At 50.6% G+C, this 16,608-nt stretch overlaps 5 protein-coding genes across 5 annotated transcripts; 2 read left to right on the plus strand and 3 right to left on the minus strand.

Moving 5' to 3' along the window:
* Positions 1 to 72: 72 nt before the first annotated feature.
* Positions 73 to 3,310, minus strand: ASPBRDRAFT_115032 (uncharacterized protein; the record flags this gene model as incomplete). The annotated part of the gene is made up of 6 exons (XM_067616865.1): positions 73 to 675; positions 768 to 1,128; positions 1,528 to 2,731; positions 2,788 to 2,974; positions 3,075 to 3,191; positions 3,278 to 3,310. 6 exons carry the CDS (start codon positions 3,308 to 3,310, stop codon positions 73 to 75), a joined length of 2,505 nt encoding a protein of 834 aa, XP_067484019.1.
* Positions 3,311 to 4,025: 715 nt separating this feature from the next.
* Positions 4,026 to 6,671, plus strand: ASPBRDRAFT_114934 (holocytochrome c synthase CYC3; the record flags this gene model as incomplete). Its single annotated transcript, XM_067616857.1, has 5 exons — positions 4,026 to 4,658; positions 5,143 to 5,146; positions 5,549 to 5,613; positions 5,672 to 6,345; positions 6,422 to 6,671. 5 exons carry the CDS (start codon positions 4,026 to 4,028, stop codon positions 6,669 to 6,671), a joined length of 1,626 nt encoding a protein of 541 aa, XP_067484020.1.
* A 905-nt stretch (positions 6,672 to 7,576) lies between these two features.
* Positions 7,577 to 12,588, minus strand: ASPBRDRAFT_49811 (ABC1 kinase family protein; the record flags this gene model as incomplete). The annotated part of the gene is made up of 10 exons (XM_067626425.1): positions 7,577 to 7,595; positions 7,639 to 7,779; positions 7,846 to 9,185; positions 9,249 to 9,633; positions 10,274 to 10,362; positions 10,435 to 11,425; positions 11,689 to 11,806; positions 11,864 to 11,983; positions 12,041 to 12,175; positions 12,267 to 12,588. The coding sequence occupies 10 exons, from the start codon at positions 12,586 to 12,588 to the stop codon at positions 7,577 to 7,579; spliced, it is 3,660 nt and encodes a 1,219-aa protein (XP_067484021.1).
* Positions 12,589 to 13,320: 732 nt separating this feature from the next.
* On the plus strand, positions 13,321 to 14,493 carry ASPBRDRAFT_165140 (dolichol-phosphate mannosyltransferase subunit 3). The gene is made up of 3 exons (XM_067619554.1): positions 13,321 to 13,557; positions 13,643 to 13,711; positions 13,845 to 14,493. Exons 1-3 carry the CDS (start codon positions 13,510 to 13,512, stop codon positions 14,004 to 14,006), a joined length of 279 nt encoding a protein of 92 aa, XP_067484022.1. The 5' UTR covers positions 13,321 to 13,509; the 3' UTR covers positions 14,007 to 14,493.
* Positions 14,428 to 16,091, minus strand: ASPBRDRAFT_35935 (xanthine phosphoribosyltransferase). The gene is made up of 5 exons (XM_067623403.1): positions 15,792 to 16,091; positions 15,461 to 15,567; positions 15,083 to 15,395; positions 14,899 to 15,011; positions 14,428 to 14,831 (listed from the first exon to the last, which is right to left on the minus strand). The coding sequence occupies exons 1-5, from the start codon at positions 15,822 to 15,824 to the stop codon at positions 14,783 to 14,785; spliced, it is 615 nt and encodes a 204-aa protein (XP_067484023.1). The 5' UTR covers positions 15,825 to 16,091; the 3' UTR covers positions 14,428 to 14,782.
* Between the last annotated feature and the right edge of the window lie 517 nt (positions 16,092 to 16,608).

The raw sequence follows: 16,608 nt of genomic DNA on the forward strand, positions 1-16,608 counted from the left end.
GAAGAGAGAGCTTAATGATTCGTTGTCATGATATCAATCAGATAGCGTCTGTGCATGGATGTATGTTATGTATCACGCCGCGCCCGTCTTAGCAGCCAAAGTCCCGCTTCCCCGAGACGAAAAGATACCCATGATGCCAAAGACCACATAGAACAATGCGAGCGGGTACGCGACCAGGCCCCTCATTCCACGCATGCGTGCCACGGCACAGAACATTCCTGAGGAGCTGTACGTGCACCACCCCACCGCGGCGGTGGTCAACAGGTAGCCGAACATCGTGTCCATGGGGATCAGAATCCCCACTAAACTGGTCAGCACTAGCGGGAGGAAACAGTATCCCAAGACGCTAGCGGAACGAGGAAAGGTCAAGGTAGCGGAGAAATGGCCGGCGGCGGAGGCGTCCGACATCGTGGGTTTGTGATGGGGAGAGTAATTGGTGGGATCGGCAGCGTTGGGTACGGGAACCGTGTCAAGGGCCGGGGACATCAGACTGAGAATGAGATGTAAAGCTACGGTTCCGAAGACTGCGACGCCGTAGATGTAGCCGTAGAAGACCTTGCCGGAGAGTAGAAGGAATGTGCCATATAGAACAATGTAGAGAAGGGCTCCGTAGAGGTCGCTATCGTCCATGAGGTGTTGGTCGATGCGCGCAAAGGGATTGAGCACAGTTAGGGTCTGTAAAGTACGAGAGCAATGGTAAGCTTGGGTTTCACTAGAGCTCCTGCTATATAGCTGGCTGGGGGAGGGGGGTTGCAATTTGTACACACCTTCGTGCGAATATGCTCGAAATTGACACCCAGCTCTTCCAGAAGTGGTGGCTCTCCATCATAGCCCTCTGTGCCAAAAGCAGCAAGCCATCCTGTCCTCAGCCCACCTTGCTCACCCATCCTTCCACTGACTCCCGCAGAAGGAGACCCGAACCCGCCATACCCGCCACCAACCCCTCCGACGGGGTATGCTTGAGATGCTGGGTTAGGCGCACCACCGAGACCGCCGTAGGATGCCTGTGACGGGGTCGTATGGCCCGAGACGGAGGTATAAGATGAAGGGTAGAATTGGAGGTTTTGCGCCGACGATTGCACGCCGTAGGGCTGTTGCTGTGGGTAATACTGGGCCATTGCGGCCAGGCTTCGGGGTCGATGTCGAATTAAAGAGACGAGCGGGAAATTAGAAACCTAGTGTACGTTCCAGATTGTCGCACTATCAGCTGGAAGAGCGAGTAGAGGGTAGAGACAGTGATTTGGGAAGATGATGAGGGAGATGGAGACCAGGAGTTGCAGGTCAGAGAGAGAACAGCTGGCGGGCGGTGAGATGTGTTGCCTGAGTCCCCCAGGCCACCAACCACATGGATAACTATTGTTAAATGTATAACTAGTCAACGAGTTATGATATCATTGAACATCAACGCTTAATTGATTCATGCTTCTAACAGGATAGGAACCCCCCAAGGAAACGATAAATATGAACGACTCGCCCCACTCTCCCTTCGTCTTTATCTAGTTTGTTACAGTGCCAGATATTTTCTACAGGAAATTAATGCCAATTCCAAACTGCAGCCCCTTCCGGCCTTCCTCGCCCTTGCGAAGTACCAGAGGTAGGGAGAAGTTGAGCTCGAACCTAGCCACCGGATGGGCGTACACAAGTCCGACACCCGCCGCGATGCTGGGCAGACCGTTGGTCAGCTCGGACACCGTGGAAGCCATGGCATTTTGGACCTCCGCACTCGAGGTAGGTGCGCCCTTCTCAGCCGTGCGCAGGGATAACAACCGTCCGCCGTTGACAAAAGCTTGCAGGCGAAGAGGCTTCTCGGCGCCTACCCTGGGGAGCGGGAACAGCAGATTGGCACTTCCTGCAGCATACACATCACCACCGACAGCATCTGCTCCATCATGGGGACCAAGACCGCAGAGACGGAATCCGCGGACATCTGTAGGGCCTCCAAGTAGGAACCGGTCATTAGTGCGAGAGAGCTGGGGCCTGGAATCACTATCGAGACCAAGAGGGTAAAGCAGGCCGGCGCGGAACCCAGTAGTCAGACTAATACCACTGTCCCCTTTGATGCCAGGGATTGGGATGGGAACTGCGGCTTGCGTTTCAATTTCCGACTTCCAGAAGGAGACATCACCCTTAAGAGGGCCCCAGCCAGCAAGCTCGTTGAACACCTTCGCGTAGTAACCACGAGAGGGAAGAAGCGGGCTATCTCTTCGGTCCTTGGTCCAGCTGTGGAACACACTACTCTTGACACTGTCGCCTGCATCAGCTCGAACAGTAGGGGATGCGTTCTCGGCAAGTCCAGTCATTTGTCTCCAGAAACCGTTGTAGCCGAATTCATGTTGTTGGCCGGAAGGACTTGCCCAACGGAACTTGGACCATCCTCCTCTGAGCACCTCCTCGTGGCTTGCCCAGGATTTCTGCGTGGCACTGGCAACCCCACCGAGCTCCAGACGGAGATCAGGGTTACTGAGGACTGGGGTGTCAAAGGTGGCTTGATAGGCGGACCTCGTTCGGGTGCCCAGAGACGCATTCAGATTCAGGTTCTCTGCACCTCCGAATACATTCCGCCACAGAAGGTTGCCATAAGCCGAACCTTCGGCATTTCCCAGATCAGTACCTGTTTTCAACAGCACGCGAGACCTTTCCTTGCCCGAGAGATGGACTTTAATGCTTGGGATACCCGATCCGTCTACTTCGGACTGGTCCAGGTATACCGAAACCGGTTGTTGGAAGATGTCTGATCATTTAATTAGAGTCGAGCCTTTAGCTAGCTATCGCCAGGGAGGGACGAACCGAATCTGTTGAGCTTGTCCGCACGTGCCGAAACTTCCCGCAAGGCCTCGGAGAGCGTATAGGGCCTGTCTTGGTTACTGCTTAGAAGGGGGTTGAAGATTCGCTCCAGGAAGGCCCGGCGGGTGTTGCGAGCGCCATGAACCTCTACCGAAGAAATGGTGCATGGCAACGTGGAATTTTGGTCGAGCTGAAGTTATATATAAGTTCATAGGTCAGCTATCATGACGCACGATGTATAATTATCATTTTCACGGCCCACAGCCAACCATGAGGAAATAGCTGCTTACCAATTCACCAAGGCGAGTCTGCGCCTTTTGGTAGATGGCCCGAACCCGCTCATCGACTGCTTGCTGCTGCTCATCCAGCACTTTCGGATCGGCACGCTGTTGCAGGCGCGCGAAGATCTAGAAGAGAGAGAACGCCCATTGTGGTCAGTGCATAGGGCCCCGGAGAAATCGGCAGTAATTATCAAAGGGAGCGCATCACGAACATCTTCGTCGTCAGCAGAAAGTGGAGAGGACATTGCTGCGGCGGCAATGGCCAGATGAGACCTGCTTTTCCTTTGCTGCTTTCCCTTCCGAAACGGCGAAGATGAAGCCATCCGCCCTCGCACGTGACCGTTCCCCGAGGTGCCTCCGGGGGGTTTCCTTACAAGCCAGGCCGCAACGCAACTAAAACCAGCTAACTATAGACCCAGATCTTCCCTTTCCCCCCATTCCCGCCATCACCTTGGTGTCAGATAGCGTTTGCCTTGCGATCTGCTTCTGTTCGCCCCCTTTTGTTTTCAAGCCTGTTCCCAACAGTTTAGTCTTTGTTATTAATTCTACCCATATCGCCCCTGACCTTCGCTACTTTCCTTTCCTTGTCCTCCCGTACTTCGCCCCCCTCTCCGACTCTATCGCAAACAGGCCAGAACGAACTATAAAAGAGGATGGCGACCAAAGCGGCTTTCAAGCGCGTGCGTTAGCCCCCCATCAAAAAGCAAACATGTCGTTGCCTTATGTAACTAACGAGTGAACAGCTTACTCGCGAGTATCAGAACATTCAGAAGAACCCCCCGCCTTATATTGTGGCACATCCGTCAGAGTCCAACATCCTCGAGTACGTCATTTACAGCCCACTGTCACGACCTGAGTCGCTTGTCTGCGATAATAGCTGACCCTTCGTTTAGATGGCACTACATTCTTACGGGGCCCCCGGGGACACCGTATGAAAATGGCCAGTATTGGGGTACCCTTATGTTCCCTCCCGAGTACCCGTTTGCTCCTCCGGCAATTCGCATGCACACTCCTAGCGGTCGCTTCCAACCATCAACTCGGCTGTGCCTCAGCATTAGCGACTTCCATCCAAAGTCATTCAATCCCGCATGGGAGGTTTCCACCATCCTCATAGGCCTGCTCTCCTTCATGACGAGCGAGGAGATGACCACTGGAAGCGTGAGCGCATCGGAGGCAGAACGGCGAGTGCTGGCGGCACGGTCTAGGTGGTGGAATTCCACTGGCGGCGGTTCCCATGTCAGTGCGACCCCAGGAGTGACCCCTACTGCCAAGGGTATCAACAATGTCAAAGCTGGAGACGGCGGTCTGAAGTTTCGCTCGGAATGGCCAGAGCTAGACCAGGAGAACTGGAGGTGGATGAAGGATAGTCGCATCGACACCAACACTGGCCAGCTCATGCCTGATCCGAGTGCGACTAGATGCTCTCCAGAGACAAGTGCGCTTCGCCGACGACCAAACGGTAGCGCCCCGGGACTCGGTGCGGTGATGGAAGGCGGCCATGTCGCCCGAGAAGCAGGCCAAAGCTGGGTTCGCCGCAACAAGATCTGGCTTGGGTTTGCTATCTTATTCGGATATGCACTTCTGACCAGGCTGGTGAAAGATGTCCAAGGCTAATGGCTGACAATGTCGAGCTGGCTCGGCTTTCCGCTCCTTTTGTATATTTCAGATTGCCCAAATTAAGCGTTTGATTGGACATGCAGACACCCCCGAACGATCTCCCTTTCTTACTCTGTCTTTTACTCATTCAGTGCTATCTGTCATCCACATTTTTCCTCTTTCAAAAACCCCAGGGTTTATTTTCCTTGTGTCAGTATTGTGGTCCGGGAGGGTCTGCGGATATTTATGGGCTTATCTGATTTCTCAGCTACTGGAGGGCGTCGGAGGATTTTCATGTGGCGTTTGAGACATTCGTCAAATTATCACTTTTCCTTGACCGTTTATTCTCCCTCTCCTCCTTTGTCTGTTCTTTCCGAGCCTTTTGCGTCTTGGAACATGCGGCTGTATTCATCCAATAGGTCGCCCGAGCATGAAGAGAAGGGTTGGTTTGGATCCGGATGGAACGCATAATTGTACATAGACCAGTCTGCTTGATAGTTACAAAGAATCAATGTTAAGCCTGACGGCCTCTACAACTTTCTGCTGTACCTGCTCCAATGCCTCTGACCTGCAGAGGATGTCAATCAGCTCACGCCTGATTGGCTGCGGACAATGGCGGAGATAACCGGGCATCACGTGGGCGGCGGGCGGGAATTTTCCGGCTTGCAAATAAAATCATTTCGTATCGCCGAAATTACTTAGTTACTGTTGATACCGTCGCTATACATCATCGCTTTTGTCCTCGCCCTTTGCTGGGGATATTATACAACGACCTCCACTTCCTGTTTCGCATATACTCTCCGACGGTTCATCGTCAACTTCCTCGTCCACTCGTCTAATCTTCCTTTGTATTCATCGCGCATCAGTAATGGGTTGGTTCTGGGCAGACTCTCAAGCAAAGCCCGCGCCCGCGGCTCCGCACCCTGTGCCATCTTCAGATGCCTCTCCTCCCGTAAGTAAAGATGCTACTGAGGCGCAAATTCAGTAATGAATCTGACGTATGCTTATAGCCAGGATGTCCCATGCACGCATCTAACACCACACCGGCAATGCCAGCCCCATCACCCACCTCCGAACCTCCCAGTGCCTGTCCAGTCCGGTCTACAGATTCCCCGTTCTACGTGCCTCCGAAGTCTAAGTCCCCGGAGTCGCAGCCTCCCTCGAACCCTACTCCCAGCTCCGATTCGCGCTCTACGCTCTCGAAGCTGAACCCTCTCAACTACATGTTCGCCTCGATCTCCCAGGAAAGGGCGCCCAACCAGACCGTGGATCTCCCCGTGGAGCGAGAAGTTTCGTCTATCCCGAGATCAGACATGAATGAAAACTGGGAATACCCTTCCCCTCAGCAGATGTACAACGCCATGCTGCGCAAAGGTCATACCGATACTCCGCAGGACGCCGTTGAGGCCATGGTTGCTGTTCACAACTTCTTGAATGAGGGCGCTTGGGCGGAGATTGTTCGGTGGGAGCGTATATTCTCCAAGGGTCTGTCAGATGGCTGGGAAAAGTGCCGTCGCGGAGAGGAGAACATCGTAATGGATGAGCTCAAGGAGGAGATGTCTAGAGCTCCCAAGCAGGACATTCCTACGCCGCGACTCATCCGATTTCAGGGTCGCCCACAAGACCTTACGCCCAAGGCACGGATTCTTCAGGCTCTGGGCTGGGTGTATCCTGCCAAGTTTGAGTCAGTACTCCCACTTGCTTCAGTTTCTCCTCGCTTCGTCTGGGAAATCTAGACTAACATTTGCCTGTTGCTGTAGGTCAAACCCACCTTTCGATCGCCACGATTGGTTCGTAATGCGGCAGACACCGTCCGGGCCCAAGGAAGTCCGGTATGTGATCGACTACTATTCCGGTCCCCCCGAACCCACCGGCGAGCCTGTCTTCTACCTGGACATCCGACCGGCCCTGGACACCCCAACTGCCGCCGTTGAGCGACTAATGAGATGGGGAGGGGATGTCTGGTGGCGTGCCAGTGGCGCCTCCGTTCGGGAGAACAACGGTAATTGATTGATTGATTGACTTGTTTGTTCGATCAATCGATTGGTCGCCGTTAGCATCGCATGGCCGCGATCTTAGTCGACACCGTTCAGCCGGGTATTGTTTAACACTCTGGGAAGGCGCAGGCGTCTGGTTTCGGTTCTTCGTTCATTCGGTGGAACCGCCCTGCTATAATGTTCATGACCTTGCTCGTTCGGATCACCTGGTTCGCGCGCCCTCGTCTCTTCTTTTCGGCTATGTCTTTATTATAACGTCATGTGGATGCTGGAGTACTAAGGTATTCAGTCGCCGTGTTTAATGGACGACCGGGGTTATTCCTTTTATTTATATTGGTTGCATGCTTGTTCAGGGCTTTGGTTTGCACCCCTCTCTGCTCCATTCTCTTCCCTTTCTGTGGAAATTTGCCTTGATAGTAATCATCTTGATCTGTAATATATATGAATTCACGCTGCCATCAAATCTTTGGGCGGTGCTCTGATAAGGTACAACTCGTGGTTTGTAATCTATCGTAATGCTGTGCATAAGTGACTGGCTACTATATATTAATATACTGTACAAATTGGCTTTGCCTTGGCATTTATATCAGCTCAAACCGTCATTTGCGTCAGTATTCCGGGGACATATTACTCGAAACATGCCCAGAAAGAAGGTCGCTGCTGGCTGTGTCAAATGTGGGAGGTTGTGGAGAACTAGGCCACCCGCGCCGTTGTCGGTACCTGTCGCTCAGTGCCTGACGGCAATATACGTTTCAATGTCGGGATGGAAACCACGGCGGGGATCTCTGTGCGTAGAAAATTGAGGGTATAGATCGGGACAAATCATCCCAAGTTTCTAATACGTCTCACAGCAATCGTTGAGCTGAATGCGGATTTTGGCATTGGACTGGAGAAGGATGCGAGTGTTGGCAGTGTTATTCAATCCTTACCCTTGCATCTGCAATCATATGTTGGGAGACAAGAGATCGTATTTGACACACTGCTCGACGGCTTCGAAACTGCTTTGGAGCAATCCGCGCGCCTCGAGCCCTACCCAGACACGAAGCATGGACATGTCACCGGACCGGACGGATTTGAAAGAAGTAGTGTTGGATCCGAGTTTCCGTAGAATGGGGAGGGAACTATATAACAAACCGAGTCAGAGTCAGTGGGCCACTTGCAGTAACAGAGCCAGAGGATCTACCTACCTCTTGAATAGATCGAGGTTGGGATCTAAGTTACGTCCAATGCCCTCAAGGAGAAGGCACGAGATAACGACGTTGACGAAATCCCCCTCGAGTCGAACGTGATGTTTACGGACCATAGATAAAACATCACTCAGTACATCTCCAATCTTGACGCTACCGAGGGCGAATGTGCGCGATTTGATGTTTAGTACCAGATGTTCCATGCCCAGGGCGAAGTAATATGGGTCAATCACTGCATCCGGTTGGCGACATCGTTCGACCATGAGCTCACCTGCTCGATACCCATCGAACTCAGCAATGGCGCGAAACAGGTCAATAAAGTTGCGTCGATTGAGGTCATTCAGTTGAGTTACTAATCCAGTGTCGATGAATATGAGCTGCGGCCGATAGCCTTCAGCGTTCAGAGCATCGAGCGCTTTTACCCAGTCGCGCCGATCATTGATATGTGGACGCAACCGTGCGAGCACAGCTTCTGTAACATCAACCTCTTCCGCAGATGGTGCCTCCGATGCGCGAAACTTATTTCCTAGTGACAGATCCAATTCACTCGGCCGGTAGAATCGAACCATGATGTTTCCGGGGTGCAGATCCGCATGGACGAAGTTGTCAATCAAGAGCATATGGAGAAAGGCATCCAAGCCTTCGTTCGCAATCTCTTCCTGATAGACGCCTCCGCCTACCTCGAGGAAGGTTGACAGTGGAATACCCTGTGCAAACTCCTCTACGAGCACCTCGCGGGTCGAGTAGTCCATATACGGGTATGGAAACCAGGCTGTGGTGCGTGACCTGAACTTCTCGCGGAACATGACGAGGTTTGTAGCTTCAATTCGTAGATCCAATTGTAATTTCATCATTTCACCAAACTGATGAACTTCGTCCGGCAAAGATAACCAATGCATGGTAGGTATAGCATTGATCAAGGATGCGAAGAACGACATAATCTTCAGATCCCTGTGTATCACGCGTTCCACCCTCGGATGAAGCACTTTGATGGCTACATACGACGATGGCACCCGCTGAGGAGAGCTTTTGACTAACGCTCCAACGTTCTTTCGAACCTTGTCTCGTAGACCATGTGGATGAAGTTCGATGTCGTCATCGGTCCCCGCAAGATTGGGCTTTAGCTTCGCCTTGTATACCTGCGCGATAGCGCCCACCCCCAGTGGTTCTTCTTGAAATTCCTCGAAAATGTCTTCGAATGGCAGCCAATTAAAAGCCTTCCTTATCGTTCGCTTCGTTTGATGTAATGAATGTGCAGGTGCATTGGAGTGTAGAGATGACATGATGTCGCATAGTTCCGGTGGGAAGATGTCGGTACGTGAGGCCGCCCATTGTCCAAGCTAAATGAAGACCGCGTGTGAGTAGAGTGCGGATTGGAAGAGCTCGACGATCAAAAGATTTACCTTGATAAACGCTGGACCTGCGCGCTCCATGGATCGGACTAGGAACCTGTACCACCAGAGAGTCCCTGTGCGTGTGCCCTCACGATCCTTCAATTGCCTTCCAAGGCATATAGTCGGAGCCGTAAGGATGACAGGCAGGAAGATTATTACCAGATGGACAAATCGGAAGCCCGTCGCAATCGGATCATATATGTAACAGTATGTAAAGACGTACAGCGATTGCCAGAGTCGTTTTAAGCCTCGCGCATCGTCATCGACGGTCTTTCGTACCTCCTGGCGCGAGACTTCCAACATCTGCATCTCGCCTGTCTTCCCGTTGTCGTCATCTCCATCCTCGGCCAGTTGTAGGAATGCTCCTGGTGTCAGAGCAGCAATGAGAACGGTCCTGATCGAAGGACCTCCTCTCGGAGGCCTTCGCAAAGGCTGCTGCGTCCATAATGGCCTGCGCGCGAAAGGTAGTCGAGGCTGCGGAAGAAGGCGGGACAGTAGCAGTGGACTTCTACCACGGCTTAAACAGAAACGGCTTGCGAGGACGGCCGTCCTCATGTTCTCGTAAAGACACCGGCTCGAGAGCAGGTGGATCAGTCATCGAAAGCAAAACAGCTGGCCTGGGCGGTCATAATAAAGGAGGGCTTAAAGCGAGAGGGAATGCGCTTGCTTTGCTTGTTTCTGGTTGTTGTTGTTGTTGGAGTTGTTGGAGTTTCGGGATGGACAGGAAGCCCAGCCGGCGGGCGAGGCACGTGGGGCGACGTCATCGAGCACTTCTTTCTTCCTCTCTCCTCATGTTACCATTAGACTAGGGGGCGATTCTACGCATAGGTGCTTGTTTCGCAATCATCCTATATTATATGGAGACTTCTACTCTATTGTTTTCAATCCATCTGATTAGAAAAGCCCTTCAAGGGCTTACAAAACATTCACTGCCAACACCCGCCGGCAAGCCACTGTCTCAAAGGAACTTATCTTAGGCTGAAGGTGCGATGCTTGTAAGGATGGAGAGGCATGATGCTTCCTTAAACATTCACTGTCGTTTGGAGTCTTGAAGATGCCTTGACACATGGTTATGCATCAATTGCTGCATGGTAGACTTATCGGACTCGGCAAGTGTGTCGGGCTGTCAGGGGGCGTCAATATCAATTAGTATTTTCAGGCTTATGATTTAAGAAACACGATAGACATGACTTACGTCATTCTTCAACAATTCCTGCACCAAGATAGAAATATTGTCACGATCTTTCTTAGACTGCATTTGTTCAGTCTCCTTCGTGGGTTCGGAGGCTTCTGTGCTCAATGTCTCCTCAAGCAGTGGAAGAATTTCCATCCTTTGTAGGGACCTTGAAACCGCCACGGCGCCCGCTTTCTTGGACGCCATAAGTGCCATGGCAAACCAGCCTTCACTCCGGACGACAGGCCATTGTGACTGAGCGATCATAGCCCCAATCGGCAGCGCGATATCCTCATGTAAGTCGAAGAATCTGGACAGAAGAGCAACAGCAGTTGAATCCTCGTCCCTAGACATTGGCACCAAAGTACGGCATATGGAGGCTACGGTGCGTCCAATTTCAGTTTTGATGGGAGTAGAGTCTGTCTTTTGAAAGAGAGCAAGTAGCAATGACAGATACGTCTGTTCGACGCTAGAGTCAGCGCCATCCGTGGGGAGAACCTCTAGCAGACGAGAGATATTATCGATCGCTGCCACGATCACCTGCCGCGCGATGCTTGTTGCGGCAAACTGAACTTGGGGGACAGACTCGTATTGCCAGAGACGTGAAACTGCGGGGATTATGCCAGCCTCTCCAAGTGTCAGCCTGTTATTCCCAGCGATCGCAAGGTTCTTCAGAAATCCAAGTGCAGAGTGTAAGACCGCGCCTCTAACATCGCTCTTGAGGATAGATATCAGTTCTTCATGTATTCTCAGATCTTGAACCATCCTTTCGCAGGTGGCGTCTGATCGAGCCAAGTTGCCCAGGATAACGCAGGAGCATATCTGCAGCTGGTCCTCCGTCGAAGTAAGCCAGATCTTGAGAGACCGAGCCAGAGGGGAGTCCAGCGGATAGTACTGCGCAAATGAAGTGGATCCGGAGATCTCTGCGAGGATTTGGTTGACTTTCAGCCTCGACTGTGCTAGTGCCTGGGTATCCTCACTAGAGGACTCAGCTTTGAATGTCAGTGACCGGCTGAGCACCGCCAAGATGTCGGGCACTATGTAACTGGATATGCAAATTTCTTGGAAGTGCGTATTATTTAGATATGGCGCCAGGCCACTGACAAGGGCGGAGAATCGGGCTGGGGTGGAAGCGACATCTTCGTTAAGGGCAAGCTCTACAAGAAGCGAGATTGTTCCATCGGGAGATGAGGCAATTCCTTGTTCTGGGCATTGTCACAGTTAGAATAGAAGTGTGAAAGGGGAGGATAAGCCATGCCTTGTTCTCCAACTAACTCGATAAGCTCAAAGACGTAGTCAAGCAGAGCATCATTATCTTTGAATGCACCGTCTTTCACTAGTTTCAAGAGGATATAGACTATCTTATCGGCAGCTAACTGGGTTTGAGCGGGTCCTATGGATCGTCAGTATCGTAGCTAGCTTTGAAAATCTGAGCAGGAGCGCCAATTACCGAAGTCGATGCAAATGTTATACAGGACAGGGATTACTACTTGGATCAGCTCGGGATTGCTCGAGTGCTGTAGAATGGCAGCCGTGTAATTGTGTTTCACTATAGTCTCTCTATTCTTATCTGAAGGCAATCAGAATGGATGTATCTTTCATTCTCTTAGGAGACAAGGGCACTCACTAGTATCAGCACAGGAATTGCCGACAAGCCGTAACGCATGAAGGATGACTCTGTTATCGATAGTCTCCTTGGACGCTATAAGCTGCAGGAAAAAGTCCAAGACGCCAATCTTGCCATAGGAGACCCGCCATAATGCTGTCACACATATTAGCCTAGTAAAAAAAAACAAGGCAAAAGCGTTTGGTGGGTGGTGATGATGATACCACCGATCTGGTTGATGACTTACGGGCTCTGCTGCCATTCGCCATAGCCTCTGCAGCTGGTACTAGGTAGGGCGATCTGCAGTTCCATAGCTTCTGAAGAATAGCTGGGGTATCTTGCAAAGCGTCCGAAATGTCTGCGTTCTCTGCAGCTTTAAGACATTTCTGCAGTGTCTCGAACAAGTTCTTCTGTTCTTCAGAAGGCAACGGCTCGGTTGCCGCAAATGTGGATGCCGGTGGCAGTGAAGCCAATTCGGAGAGAACTTGGTTGAGAGAGGGACATTGTACTTTATGAACACTCCCAGCTGTTCTTGGGGTCAGATCAGATTGCTGATCGTTGACTTGCATGCTCCCTGGGACATCAGTGCTGTCACTAGGGGGTTCCATTGCTCGAAGCTCGCTTTTTGTCGGTAAAGTAAGTTCAAGCTTGTGCTGTAGACTCGAGGCTATCTTAGAGTTAATGACTGCTCGATCATGAAATTGTAGATGTTGCCACGACAGATTCTATAGGGTATTTGAGCGACAATGATGTTCTTCACCTGATCGGAGTTAGCGCGAGGAACTAATTGCTCCCGAAGAATCTGAAGGTGCAGGCAGAGAGCAAATAGAATGCAGGTGGTGTATCTCAAAAGGTAGTGCTACTAACTCTGGCTGCTCCAGAGGCTCTAGTACTTGCGGGGAGGCAAATAACTAATAATCTAAGTGATTCCTGGATCTTTTTACTCATTTGTTTCTCCAACTTGCCAGACCTAGTAGTAGTATTTCAATCACAATGCATACTTAACATCCTATATTACACAGCATCCAGACCATACTAACTAACTACCGTAGGACACAAGAAGCACCAGAAAGCTGGATGCTGGTCGCCAAATTCTAAGTGACTTCCCCCCAACGTCATGAGAGGGGAAAATACATCTACCCCTCCTCACCCTTACTTACTTTGTCAAGTAGACTACCCTGTAGTACGGACTAGTTAACATACCCAGTTATTAATTGATCGATCAACTCTGTCCATAACGAGGAGTAATAGAAACTAAACCAGGTTTGGGATGGCGTACGGCGACCCGTCTAGCCCCGAGCCGCAAGTCCAGACCCGTCCCGATATGGCAACTTGGCCAGGCACTCCGTGCAGCAGCTCAACTTCCCGCAGTCTCTCATTCTAAACCCGCGCAACATTGTAACATCACTTTGTCCTTTTTGGCTTTTACCCTCTCTTACTTCATTCTGTCTTGACCCAAGGCCCTTCTTTCGACTTTACACAACATCACCATGACGCGTGCTCAGCAGACTCTCTCCGTTCTCCTACTTGTCTCCTCGGTATGCTACTAGCTCCGTCCAACACGCTGTCTGTTACATTCGTCGCAAATAACATCACTAACTAGCATGATTTTCAAAACTACAGCTCTACCTAGTCCTTTACCTTGGCCTTGTTCCTCTCAACGAAACAGTCCAGACTGAAATCATCCCTGTTGTACGTTTCCCCATCGCCCACCTCTGCGACCAACAAACCCCCTCCTTCCCACCCCCACGATCACACATATATCTTAGATTCGTCGACTCCACACTCACCACTTGCTAACCAATTTCCGCTTTGCCTCTCACAGCTCCCATTCTACGCACTAATATGTTTCGGCTGCTATCTTCTCGGCCGGCTGGGTCTGGCCATCCTGACATTCAATGACGTGCCCGAGGCGCATGAAGAGCTACAAAAGGAGATTGAACAAGCCAAGACCGAATTGCGCAGAGCGAATATCGACGTCGATTAAAATCAGTGAAGCCGTCATTTCCCAATACCATCTCATGTTTTTGTCGATTTCTGCTGGTTTGTGCAATATGGTGGTCTGGTTTACTTGGATGGGGGCGGGTTATTCATACTAGCTCCTTGCAATGTCAAAGGTCCCTGGAGCCTTGTTCTTACTGTTCTATATGCGGAAGTGTTTGATGCCATTGAACTGAAGTAACTGTTATCTTAGTTTAAGTAATTGGGTTTCAGCGATCGAGCCCTATTCTGTGCGTTATGTCTATGTATGGCACGTGTACTACTACGAAACTACTCTGTTGTCGCGGCTGTGAGCGTTTCTCTGTCGTGATAGGGATTAGGAAGTTACTCCCTTATCCGAGGATTCTTGTGATATTCCATAATGCCATCTAAATACGTTGAAAGAGACGGGTCATCTCGTATCGTATTATGCGTACGCAACACTGAATTGCAACTGTATTGAACGCAATACCGATCTCTGTCAAATGATACACAAGCGCTTTTTAGAGAGAGAGAAACATAATAAGCTAAATTCTTCATCATTCATGGTACCGAAATTGCTTTTGTTCTATCAAATAAACCCATCAAAACACCTTTCCGTAGCAAACCTGAAACATGCAAAACTCTCCTTCCAATGTCTAACGCGGAGACGCAACTTATATGCAACCAAAGAGAGCCAGTATCTATGCGTGGGCGGCATAACCAGGATTTCTAGGCAAGAAGAGACGAGGTAAAAGAAAAAGATGGCTAAGCGAGAGCAATATCGCGCTGAGTAAAGAAAGCTCAGACGAGAGGGTTCTCCTGAGCCAGTCTGTCATGCTCGTCAATGTCCCTGTAGAAAGAAGAGGGATGTGTTAGTATTGAAATTCATATTCTAGCGTTTTTATCGAAAGACGTACTTAGCTTCCCAAGGATAGCAAATCCAAACATCAGCGGTGGTCACGGATGCGTGGTAACGGCCAGAAGTCATCATATCCTCCGGCAAGACACCCTTCTTCGGCTTGTCCTTGTTCTGAAGAGATTGTTAGTCATATGGAGACAATTATTATGACGATAGTGAGACTATCGGAACAATAAACATACGTGAACAACGTAGACGAAGAAGTTAGTCTTCTCGCCTTCACGGCCGAGCTGCTTCTGTGCCAACTCGACATCCTTCTGGAGCTCGCTGACAGCGTATTCGAGGGTGGTACGGGTATCGTCAACTTCGTCAACGATGAGAATGTTCTTGCCGATGAGGTTGGCCATTTCCAAAGAGCTCAAGTCCAGCCATTGTGTGCGGGTAACCTTAGTTCCGGGGACTTCTTCGGCGTCGCCGCGACCCAGGTCCTCATAAAGCGACAGACCGATGGCCTGGATGGGAATGTTAGGCTCGCCGGTGCGCTTCAGGAAGGAGCTGTGTGAAAGAAAGGCGTCAGAAAATAGGTTCCTAACCCGAGTTACGTGATGATTGCGACGAACCGGAGAATGCGGGCAGGGATGTAACCACCACCGCCGATAGCAATCATAAGATTGGGCTGGAAGGTGTCCAGGATCTTGTCAGCGGAGGCCTGGCATAGTTTGTGAACCTGCCAAGGACATTCGGATGTTAGCGGATTGTTGCAAAGTAAACGAACGAATGTGCGACGGCCAAGCTGGGCTGGGACGTGGGCGTGTGGCCAAATGAGCGAGAAGTATGTGCATGCAAGATCGGTAGTGGCAGATAAGCCTCATACAAGCACAGAAATCACGACAATTCACATGTGGCTGAAGAGACTGGGAGATGTAGAAATTTCGAAGACAACCTGCATACCTGGTTGTAAGTGACATAGACCTTCTGCGGCATTTTGATGGAGTGTGCGAGCGGTTCGCAGGGATTGATCGAGTGAGGATATATGATAAGTAAAGTTGTAGATGATCAAAAAGCTCGATCCCGAGGCGAGGGGCGTGTACAAGTGAGATGAGTAGGTGAGGATGTTACTGAGTACGGAGAAGGCAAGATCACATATGAGGGGTAAATTGGCTCCCAAAAATTTTTTTTCTTTTCGGTTTTTTCTTACCCCTCGTTTTTTTACTCAAAATTTTTAAAATTAGGATTAAAGGAACATCTGCGTCACAAGCTGGATAACTGGATAAGGTTCTCTGCCGAGTACTTTTGCCCGCCGCCACACGACAGACAGATCGAATCATGGGCCCATGGGGGACTTTACCAGATTCGGGATGCGGGGGCTGTATTGTGGCCTATGAGGGTCCATCTTGATGCGCTAGTATGGTTTCTGATTCCCATCTGGGTATGGTCTGTTCCTGCCATCAGTAATGGAAATCAGTCGGAGAGGCGGAGGACGGAGGTCTCCGTCGCTAGGCGGTACCCAAAACAGGATGTACCTGATATGACCTAGATAAAGTATGTTGCGTTCTCTTGCGTTCTTCCTGCACGAAGCTTCTTACTAGTTAAGTAGATCCCATGCTTATTACAGGAAATTCAAACTGCAATTTTAGCAATCCACCTTACTTAGGTTAGTTTATAACCTTAGAAGTAGTGTATTTTCCTCGTTAGTTCTATGGCGGGGTATACGGACCCCTACAACACTAGTTAGTAGTCTTCATTCTTACAAGACCCCCCCCCCCCC

This window comes from Aspergillus brasiliensis, assembly GCF_001889945.1.
Source record: "Aspergillus brasiliensis CBS 101740 unplaced genomic scaffold ASPBRscaffold_1, whole genome shotgun sequence".
NCBI classification, from domain to species: Eukaryota; Fungi; Ascomycota; class Eurotiomycetes; order Eurotiales; family Aspergillaceae; genus Aspergillus; species Aspergillus brasiliensis.